The sequence below is a fragment of the Helobdella robusta genome (assembly GCF_000326865.2).
Source record: "Helobdella robusta unplaced genomic scaffold HELROscaffold_28, whole genome shotgun sequence".
Classification (NCBI taxonomy): Eukaryota; Metazoa; Annelida; class Clitellata; order Rhynchobdellida; family Glossiphoniidae; genus Helobdella; species Helobdella robusta.
The window spans coordinates 1,224,042-1,235,954 of record NW_008704435.1 but is presented as its reverse complement, the minus strand read 5'-3'; the positions used below and the strand labels follow the sequence as shown (position 1 = coordinate 1,235,954).

Sequence of the window (11,913 nt, the reverse complement as noted above, 5' to 3'; positions counted from 1 at the left end):
ACTAACAACTCTAACACCATCAACATCCACACCACCAACAGCCACAACCACCACGCAAACAACAACTAAAACTGCACAAACAGTTATAAGCCTATTGACGTTGTCGACAGCATAAACAACAACAACATCAACAACATCATCAACAACAACAAAAACAACAACAACAACATCAACTACAAAAACATCATCAACAACAACATCAATTACAAAAACATCATCAACAACAAGAACAACAAAAGCATCATCAACAATAACATCAACAACAACAATAACATCTTCAACAACAACATCATCAACAACAACATAATCAACAACATCAACAACAACAACAACATCTACAACAACATCTACAGCAGCGACTGACATAATTGTTTCTTAAATATCAGCATTTAAACACAGTAGATGGCGTGCATTCAATTAACATTTAGAACTGTGATGTAAGGATGTCGATTGGAGTATTTCGACATTTTCAGCAATTATATTATACAATTATACAAATTTGTATACCGTACCTATATAGCAACAACGCATGTAAGAATGTTTTTGCATGCATGCATTCATCGCTGCTATCCATAAAACTCTGAAATGTAATTTGAAATTTTAAATAATATTTCGCTCCTACAAGAGAAATATTTTATTGCCATTTTTATTGGTGTCAAACATTACTTTCAATCTTCTCTCTTATTAATATCGTGAAGATATGCAGAGACTAACAAGTCATATACGTTTTTGTTGCGGTTGTTATTATTATAATTATTTAAATAATTATTTATTATTATATTATTATTATTATTTGACTTATTACAGTTATGACAATTTCTCTATTAATTAACTAATGCATTGTTGATTTTATGCATTTGATGAAAAATAAAAGATCTGTTCCAATTATTATTATTATTATTATTATTTTTATTATTATTATTATTGTTATTATTATTATTATTTCCCAGTGATGTACCAGCCACAGGAAACATGTGACTCTTCCTTCTCATCCTCATCTTCTTCCTCCTCCTCCTCCTCATCTTCATCATCCTCCAACATCATCGACCTGGCCACCACACGCACCCCAGCTGGTTTCCTGGGCCTGATGACGTCACAGGTGGCATGTTCCTGGAGGTTAGAGGTCAACCAGGGCCAGAACATCAACTTCACACTCGTCAATTTTCACGCAGGACGATACGAGTTTTACAGTAAGTTAGCTCATGAACCTTTAATTCTTCATTCGATCGGTTGACTAATTAATTGTTATTATAATTTGTTGTTTCAACCAACGTCTTAAAAATTTTGAAATAAGGTGAAACTTCATTTAAAACGTACAGACACGGACCAACTAAATGTTCAAATAAAATCACAGCAATGAAAATAAAGGCAGATTGTTTTTTGATACAAGTAGGCTGCAGAACAAACAAATTTCTAAAAAGTTATCGTTTAAGCATCTAGAATTTCTGTACTGAAATTCATTTCATTGTACTAAACGAGTTTCCAATGCTTACAAAGTACTGAAATAATGAAAAGTGAACGATTAATCCTTCGATGTTCAGCTGATTGAATCGGAATTACATTTAAATATCTGTCCATTATAGTTGAAATTAGAAGGACTTTCATCCAGAGTATCATCATCATTTGTTTTATAAACAATTTGGTTTAAAACCAACACATTATAAATATAGTCAAAAGTAATTTTTCACATCCGACTTTTAAAAATTTTTTGATTTGTTAAAAATGAGATGAAATTGTCAAAAATAGTTTGATAATGTCAGTTTACCTGTCAAACAGCTCACAGAATCTTTACATGTATAACTTGGAAAAAAATTTTAAACCATTCATAACTTTTTCTTAATTCTTAATCTTGAGTTAATTTTATCTGCATCAAACTTGCTGGAGTTTCAAAAGTTATTGCTTTATATCCAAATGAACTTTTTAATCAAGTTTGTTACGTCATAAACAAAGATTTTAAATTGAATTATCCGATATAATATAAATATAATAATTATCTTAAAATTTATATGGAAATTTTCATATTTCTTTCGGTCCATATTTCATTCAGTCAATATTTTATTATAAAAAAAAACTTAACTTTAAAATTATGTAGATCAGTTTTATTTTTTCATGCATACAGATTTCATTCCTTGAATCTATCAAATTATTTCTGAACTACAATACATATTGACATCTATTTTCCATGTAGGCACACCGTTCAAATAAACTTATTTGAAATCATCAACATCTTCACATCCTTCTTGGTTTCACTAGTGATACCAATCTTTTCATCATTTTAACAGGCATGATAACCATGCATAATCATACAACTCCACACTCCGTACATCATCTTTGTTTGTATCAGCTTCATCATTGCGAGCATGTCGGTATCATCTTCTAAGAAGCCGTCATCATACGTTCCGTTTTCCAACTCATCACCACCATTTTCTCATACATGGTCATCTTTTTCTACATTATCATCTTCTTCTTCCGCACCATCATCATCATCATCATCTTCATCATCATCATCTTTTTTTTCTTCTTCTTATACAACATCATCATCATCATCTTCTTCTTCTTCCTATACAACATCATCATCATTTTCTTCTCCCATGCCATCATCATCATCATCATTATCTTTTATCATCCTCGTCTTCTCCCACATATCATAATCATCACCATCTTCATCATCATCACCACCATCCTCCTCTACAACATCATCGTCGTCATCATAATCGTCATCATCATATTCTCCTTTCTCATTTTTTTAAATAATTGCTCTCAATCCCGGTTGTCAAGGCAGGGAATGAAATATTGAAAGGGAGATGTGATTTACATATTTATAATCCATGCTAAGAGTCTCCCATAATTTTATTCTCATGCTCTACGATAAATCAAACAATAATTCAATTGAATATTCAACAAAATTACATTTTGACCGCATGGATAATTTATTATTTTTTTTTTTAATTTTCGTTTTATTTCCTCTACAAATTTTAAAACACCAATTCTAAATCAACTTCGGGCCCAAATAAATATTTTTAAAGTTTGCGAAAATATGGAAGTAATATTTTTAACAGAACAAGTGATGAAAAGATTTTCCAGAGGCATAAAAATACATCGCTTTCTTTTATTTATTTGATATTCCTAAAAGTTTAAGATCTGAATAAATAATAGTTTGCGACAGGGAGGTTATAAATTAGAAAATGAAAGTTATAAAACTGCTGTTTGTCAGGTAGGCAATGAAAAAATTTAATAAAAATTTTTTTTTAATTTTGTTGAATTTTTTGTTTTGTTTTGTTTTGTCTATCAAATAATTTACGAACATAATCTTTATAATGCTTTTGAATGTGCGCCTGTGTTGTATTGCTTCAGAAATTTTTCACACTTGCTAATTTCCCACTAGAAAATTTTCAAGACATGCTTTGATCAAAATTTTTTCAAACATCAAGTAATCAAATGTTGATGTCATTAATTCATGCACAGAAAAGTTTATCATTAATGAACAAACATTATTTGTGTACATTGGATGGAAAAGTTCAAAAAATTAATTACATTAACAAAGTCATATTCATTAAAATATTGAAATATTTCATCAATAACTTCTAAACCCAAAAACATTGCAACACCAACAACACCAACAACTACAACCATGGCAGACCAATCTGGCAAGTTGCATAGATTTCCATACCATCGCCAGTCTCAGTGCTATCAAGCCGGTGTTATAATTGATGGTTTCCATGACAACAACAACAACAACAAAAACAACAATAACAACATCAACAATATGAAGCACAACATAAGCATCTGCACCGACCAAGAAAGATTGACCCCTATAACGGAGACCACAAGGCACCAGGCAGTTGTTCAACTCGGGACGAAATCAACCACACAGCCCGATGTCTCACACTTCCTGGTTCACTTTCAGGGTAAGATTTTTTTTTGTTCATCCCATTGGATGTGTTCTGTTGTAGTGTGAAACACTGATAACGATGTGGAATTTTTTTCGTTTTTGAATTGAGAATTTTAATGTTAATTTTTTAATGTTCTCAATTTGTTAATTGTTCAAGTTTGGTGAATATTATTTTTATAATATATTTACAAATGAACGCTTAAACAAAGGGCACCTGTTTATGAAACTTCATAACAAAATAAAATTATAAAAAATTTAAAAAATCCATTTATCACTTCTATTTCAAACAACCTCTCATGAAAACGATTAGCAAACCCCAATCCAACATACACCATCAGCAACATTCACATGCCAGAACGATATCCATAACCGACAACAACATCCACACTACACTCCAACAACAACATTTACAATCAACAACATAATTCACGGTGAACAACAACATCCAACATAAACGAACAACAACATCCACATACCAACAACAACATACCAACAACAACATCCACTCCACACACACAACAACCAAATCCGCACACCAACAACACACACACAGCAACAACAACATCTAAAACTGTGCAATGCAATATCTGATATGTAATTTTTTATTGACACTCATTCATAATTGAATTATTGACATTTCCTTGTTCACCACTCGTCGCCAACTTCAATAAATAATGGGCAACCATCAACAGAAGAACGAAACATCAACTCTTCACAAGCGTCATCATTTTTTTCAATATTTCTGTTCTCGATTGAAAAATCATCATCGTCATCATCATCACAATCATTAGCACTTGCTTCTTTTTCATCACCATCAATAACATTTTTATTGCCATGCTTATTTTAACTTTACGAACGTGTCACCCCAATTTGCCGAAAAAAAGTTCGCCGAACGACTTTTTTTACCAAGAGACATTTTGCCGAAAGAAGTGTCCTTTCGGCAAAAAGTCTATCGGCAAATTGGTATGTTTTCTTTAACGCATTTGTCTACTTTTAGAAATCTCTAATGGAGTTTTCGACAATCTCCCACTGCTCTTTTGTGGTTAAATTTTGTACACTTGCTCATTCCAGATAATTTAATTAGCAAATTTCATTGAACCTATAAAAAATAAATAAATAAATTTATTATAATTAAATAATTAAATTTATAAGGATTCTGTATAACTGACATCCGACAGTTTGAGGTGTTTTTTAAAATAATTAGCAACTAGCGAGTAAACAAATAATTAGGCATGAACGTGGTTTGAAAAAAATGTTTTTGGTTTTTAACTTGTTACTTAATTTCATTATTTTCAAAATTCTTTCATTAATGTTTAAATTGTTTTACAAGCCTCAATTATTATTATCGTGTCCTTGTCATTATCACTAACTTTATTATTACCACTACAGATGTAATCAGCTTTCTATCATTACTACCACCACCATCTTAATTGTCATCATTACAACAACCACAATTATATCCCCATGAATAATTAATTTTCAACCTGTCTTCTATCTCTTGTGCGAGTCATTATCCTCACCAGCAGCGATACTCCCAACAATATTATCATCGTCGAATCACTATCATCAACACAATTCTCATCATTACCAATAGCATCATCATTTAGGTTGCTTCATTATTTAACTATATTTGTAAAGCACGTAGTGTTACACACAAAAAATGACTACTTAATTGTTTTAAGTTTAACGAATTTCTTGCCTATCTCGCACAATTTCTGTTAGATTAATCGTTTCAAAGCCCGCAAAGCAAAACAAGTGCCTGGTTTAAAAATGTTAGAATATTTCACACTCATCCCTTGTAACGTTCGGATGTATCAGCAGCCCATCCAGCACTTACAAGCACACTGCCTACTTGAATGCGTGCGAAAATACGTGTTCCAAATTTAGTATGATTGGTGGTGATCACATTTTGCGTTGAAACCAAAAAATGAACCGCTGAACGAGGAAACTTTAGCCATCAGGCCATCTGGCTGCCATATTTTGAAATATATGCATCTGTCTGTAGTTAACGTAGCAATGCATCACTAATCAATTTGTTAAATGTGTGAATAGACAAATTTTATTCAAAAAATTCTTGCAGTAAATTTTGTCCTTTTGTAAATCTTTCAAGTAGCATAACATATGCGAAGGAAACGTCTTATTTGGAGTGTATGTATCAAAACAAAAATTATTTATTATGTCCATTATTTATATACAAGACAATTTTTTTCCTAATGTATATATATATATATATGTATGTGTGTGTGTGTGTGTGTGTTTGTGTGTGTGTGTGTGTGTGTGTGTGTGGGTTGTTTGTGTGTGTGTTTGATATTTTGCATAGATATGTGTGTGTTTGCGTGGTGTGTGTAAGTGTGTATATGATATTTTGCATAAATGAGAAGCCGTCCTGGTCTATCATTGCAAGGACGAAGAAGTTGATGATGACGTGTTGTAACAATAGAAGATTGATAGCACAAGGGATCGCAATGATCACCGCATGCTGATGTTGACCAAATAATGACCAATTAATGACCAATTAATGACCAATTAATGACTAAATTAATGACCAATTAATGATTATGACGAATGAAGGACTCCTTCACTTAAGTACTAACATAATGATAATCCGAACTTCCAAATACTAGCATCTAATATTGACGCGAAACAAACAATTCTAGTAAAACTATATATAAGATTAATATATCTCTTACATTCAGTGTATTTGTTTTGATCAAATTAATTAATTTGTTCGTTCTCGTGACGTTTTTCAGAATTTTTGTGCCATTCAAATTTTATTCAATGTTCATTTTCCAGGTCAATTTAATTTTTAAATATTGTTTGTAGAGTTTCATTAAAAATCTGATTTGTTAAAAGTCAGTTTTGGATTGATAACTCAATTGTAGGCTTCAGTTTAAATGAGAAATTTTTCACTTGATATGAATTTTAATTGGTTATAAAAAATTGTAAGAATTTTAATTGTTGAAAAACAAATTAGAACAGTTATTGAAATAATAATAAAATAAATATTTTGAGAAAATATCAATGCATGAATTTAAAAGTGCTGAAGTCGTTCGTCAAATGAAGTTGTTTGGTGACGAACCACTGGGGCGAGATAATTTGAGAGGCACTGAACCAATACACGTGAAATATCGTCTTGTTCATGTTGTGTCATTTTTAAAATCAAATAAGATATGCTTCTAATAATTTATTACCTATAAATAATATTAATTTTTTATCAACACGTTAGTAGAAACTTGTAAAATCATCTTCTTCAAATATTCCCCAATAATTTTAAGTTTTTTTTCGCCTTTTGCAATATCTAAAAAAAACTTGCAGGTTTTTAGAAACGTTCTAATTACTGTCACTAATGAGCTTTGCAGATTTTTCCGGTAATGGTATTGATTATGGTTCGCTCGGTAGATAGAAGAACCTCGTGCAAACTTAAGTTTTTATATTTTTCAGGAAGGCTATACCAAGCTTCTTTTTTTCTGGTGTGCCCGCTAATTCAAACTCTTTTAATTTGTTCAAAAATTCCTTAGTTACTGCTGATATATAATTTGAAGGATGTGAGTTGTAATTAAATTATATATTTTGAGAAAAATGTAGCAAATGTATGAGAAATGTTTGCACAAGAATATGTGAATATTCATGCATGTGTGTACAAAACTTGCACACAAATTAACAAACAGTGGTTGGCTGTTCGGCCCCTCCCAGCCTACCTGGAACGACACAGACGAGGAATGGTAACTCGGTCACCATCACGTGTGAAGCCACCGGTAGCACGTGGGTACTTACCTGCTCATCATCTGCATCATCTTCTTCTTCTTCACCACCAATTTCCTCTTCTTCTTCATCATCTTCATTACCATCATCACCGACGTATCAATGGCAAGGTGATATCGGCAACTGTACCACCACTAACGATAGTGAGTGTTTTTAATCTTACGTTGTGTCTGTGTTTGTGTGTATGTGTGTTTGATGTGTGTGTGTCTTTGTGTGTGATGTGTGTCTCTTTGTGTGTGAATGTGTGTGTCTTTGTGTGTGTGTGTGTATGTGTGTAATTCGGCGTCGTAATGCACGTGAGTGGCCTACGATTATTTTGTTTTAATTATAAAAATGTTTTTTGCCTTTAAATACTTTTATTAATTTTCATTTTTTATTGATTTGCGTCTTTTTGATTAGCGATATAAAAATATGCGTCTGCCTTTTTTTACTCGCGCTCTTCAGTGATGGTAAATTTGAAGCATTCAAATGTGACTCGTCTGCGATGAAATGAGATAAATGAATCATTTGATGTGTGCTGTCTTCTCAAGAGGTCTCGTCTGGCTGCCTCACTGCCCAGATTTCTGTCTGAATATTATTTGTTTCATTGTTTCGAATATAAATGCTTGCGTGTGTTTTTGTGTATTTGCGTATTAATTTTATTGTGTATTTTCTATATCACTTTGTTTGTTGTGTGGAGATCTAAGTGCAAGTGTAAGAGTGTGCGGGCATTTGTGCGTGTGCGCGACAACTGCATACTGTTTGCATGGTGTGCCTGGCATGAAAAATTTGTTTATAACCTCTTGTAAATTTCAGCCCCAGTACCTGTCTATGACTTGAAAAGCAAAACAAAAAACAGTCGTTGGCCTAACTTTGACCACACTTTCACAAATGTTGCCCCTCCGTCAAAATTTTGTTTGCCCCCCGTCAAAATTGTCCAGATTCGCCACTGATTATCTCTTTTGATTTTCTTTCAATATTTGGTGTTTAATATGTTTGAAGATTTCAAATTAGTTAATTAATTAGATAAATATATATAGAGGTTATTGTTATTAAATATTGAAGTTTTCAAGTTTAACTCAAAATTTCTCATTTTAAACGTATATAACTTCGCGCATATTTAAAATGTCAATTGTGTTGATTATGAAGAGAATTTTGATTTGATTGAATCAAAAACTTATTTCCTTTGACATAATTGTACTTGGTTAGGTGTTCAAATTTTTGCTGTGTGGTAGTTACGAGAACCATCTTTAGAAACTTTGTGGCTGGTGGTGAATTTACATTTAGAGTGGCACTATATATTTTGGGTAAATTTGTTTATTTTGGTAAGTGGGTTGGTATCAATATAAGCAAGACACGTTTGTAGAAATGCGTTAGTCAGACTTCTGTCAGCAAGACGAACGCAGGAGTTGTTGAGGCTGGAGGAAAAGAGGTGATAGAATGTCCTGAGCGTTCCTTGTGTTCCGTTTTGTTTCTATTGCTACTATTCGGTTTCTGTCGAGAATTTTATTTTTATTTTTTTCGCTTAAAACATTTAATTTCGTTTCGTACATTTCGGACTGTCATTTAATTTAAAGAACATGCTAAGTACCTATTTTTGGTTCATTGTCTAAAGTATTTAAAACATGCCAGAAAAAGTCTTGTCAGCGGTTAGTAGTGTCGGATTAACTGACTGGCAAGCAGGGTGCGAAAGCTCTTCCGCCCGGCCCGTGTTTTCCGACTCGAAGATGCACATTCGTGTTGAGGCGAGTCCCTTCCAGAAGCGAGACTGCCTAGGCTGGCGGCGGCCTCTGTTGGTGTTCGAGCAAGGAAGGTTTTCACCACGCAGCGAAAATTTACAACAATAATAATAATAGAATAATAATAAAATAATAATAATAATAATAGCTGTCTGTGTTACCGCTAAAACCATGAAAAAAAGAAAGTTATCATTGTTGATGATGACGATGATGGTGATGACGATGACGATAATGATGATGATGATGATGATGATGAGGACGATGATTATGATGATAACGATGATGATGAGGAGGAGGAGGAGAAGGATGATGATGAGGAGGAGGATGATGATGATGAGGAGGAGGAGGAGGAGGAGGAGGAGGATGATGATGATGAGGTGGAGGAGGATGATGAGGAGGATGATGATGATGAGGAAGATGATGATGATGAGGAGGATGATGATGATGAAGATGATGATGATCATGTCAAATTCAATAACATCACAATCATAGCCAAAATTCTTTTTACTATTAGGCTTATTAAATTCCAGCTAACTAACTAATTTAATTTTGTTGATTAAATTTATGAAAATTTTATTCATTCGTTCATTCATTCATTTTTTATATTCTGTTTTTCACTCCATCATTCAGTTTCATTCATTCAGATTTTGTTTTTTCATTCTTTCGAACATTTTTATTCATTCATTTCATTCAGAGAGAAAAAGAAAGAAAAAGAAAGAAAAAGAGAGAGAGAGAGAGAGGGAGAAAGAGAGAGAAAGAGAGACAGAAAAAGAAAAAACAGAAAGATTTGAAAAAAAGAAGGAGCTAGAGAGAGAATGCGAGAAACAAAAGTGAGATATAAAAAGTGGGAGAGAGATAGTGGAAAAATAAGAGATAGAAAATAGTAGACCTTAAAGAATTGAATATGGAATGGTTGTTTGTTCTTTGATAATTCAACTTCACCACTTGTCAATCGCCCACATGCAACTAACCACGTAAAATGATACTCCAACCAGACCAACTGGCGAGCAGTGATGAGCTACTGGGGACAAACTACAACTTTCCATTCGGTAGGCTTTCTGTGACATAACATTGTAACTTTTTAAAACATTGTTATACAATAAAACATTAAAAATAATCTACTGAAAATTTTTTAACTTATTTAGCGTTATAAATATAATAAAATAAAGCCAGATGTTCATTAACATTATTATTCCAGGCATATTGTTGGTGGTGGCAGTCGGTGTGGCGTTGGGGGTCTTTCTCGGTGGCACCCTTCTGCTGATTGCAAGTGTCTTCATGAAAAGGTTGCTAGTTGTTAACGGTGTGTGCGTGTGTGTTTGTATGAGCGTGTGTATTTGTGTGTATGTGTGTGTGTGTGTTTATGTGTATGTATGTGTGTGTTTGTTTGTGTATATGTGTGTGTGTTTGTTTGTGTGTATGTATGTGTGTGTTTGTGTGTATGTGTTTGTTTGTGTGTATGTATGTGTGTGTGTGTGAGAGATGTGTATGTATGTGTTTGCGCGATTGTGCGTTTGAGATGTATGTGTGTATTGTGTGCGTGCATATGCGTGTAAGTGTGCGAGAGAGAGAGAGAGAGAGAGAGAGAGAGAGAGAGAGAGAGAGAGAAAGAAAGATCGTGTGTGTGTGTGTGTGTTGGTGTACGTGTGTGTGTGTGCGTGCGTGTGTACACTGTACGTGTGTGTGTGTACGTGTGCTGCGTGTATGTGTGTGTGTGTGTATGTATGTGTGTACGTATGTGTGTAGGTATTCGAGGGTACCTGTATGCTGTAGTTGTCCATCATTTCACGGCAATGTTACCATATAAAGGATTAGCAAGTTGGACATGGCATAACATAACCATGAATAAAAGACTTTTTATGCGAACAACATTTTGTCATTTGTTTAAAAGTTTTTATTAAATGTTGATATAAGGAAAAAGAATAATGGAGCATACCTCCAGCAGAAGCAACAACAACAACAACAACAGCTTCACCATCATCTCCAGCAACAACAACAACACTTTCAACTCTCCAGTCAATTGTTAGCACTAAAATCGAACGAAACAACAGAATACCTACTGCGTTGCAACAACAACAGCAACAACAACAACAATTTACTTGATGCATATTCAGCGCGTAGCAACCTACTGAACAACAACACCAACCACTCACTGCCCCTCCTCCAACAAGACCACATCTCGCCTCATCATTACCACCACCACCACTATCATCAAAATTCCTCCCCTATCACGTCGTACGAGAAGAATTACACCACACCGAGTTACAGCCAGACAATGACCACCACCATGCCCAACTTCAGCAGCAACAACAACATCATTTTGTACGATGACTCGTGTGTGGCCGGCCACTTGTTTCCATCTTGCGACGACAAAATGACAGGCAGCGGTCAGTCAGACGTCAAGTGTGCCCTCTACGAAAGTCCCCAGCTGATATGAAATGAACGTAGCTAAGTAGGCTACTTAGTTCTGTGCGCTATCTCTGTAGTTATTTCATGTGGTTTATCGATCACATTATTTTTATAATTTCACGAATGCATGTT

The 11,913-nt window shown here is 33.8% G+C and overlaps 2 protein-coding genes across 2 annotated transcripts; both read left to right on the top strand.

Annotated features, from left to right (window-relative positions):
• Positions 1 to 3,631: 3,631 nt before the first annotated feature.
• Positions 3,632 to 4,483, top strand: HELRODRAFT_173973 (hypothetical protein; the record flags this gene model as incomplete). Its single annotated transcript, XM_009020536.1, has 2 exons — positions 3,632 to 3,908; positions 4,446 to 4,483. 2 exons carry the CDS (start codon positions 3,632 to 3,634, stop codon positions 4,481 to 4,483), a joined length of 315 nt encoding a protein of 104 aa, XP_009018784.1.
• A 3,269-nt stretch (positions 4,484 to 7,752) lies between these two features.
• HELRODRAFT_192111 (hypothetical protein) lies at positions 7,753 to 11,913 on the top strand. Its single transcript, XM_009020535.1, has 4 exons — positions 7,753 to 7,797; positions 10,368 to 10,421; positions 10,571 to 10,658; positions 11,287 to 11,913. The coding sequence occupies exons 3-4, from the start codon at positions 10,651 to 10,653 to the stop codon at positions 11,807 to 11,809; spliced, it is 531 nt and encodes a 176-aa protein (XP_009018783.1). The 5' UTR covers positions 7,753 to 7,797; positions 10,368 to 10,421; positions 10,571 to 10,650; the 3' UTR covers positions 11,810 to 11,913.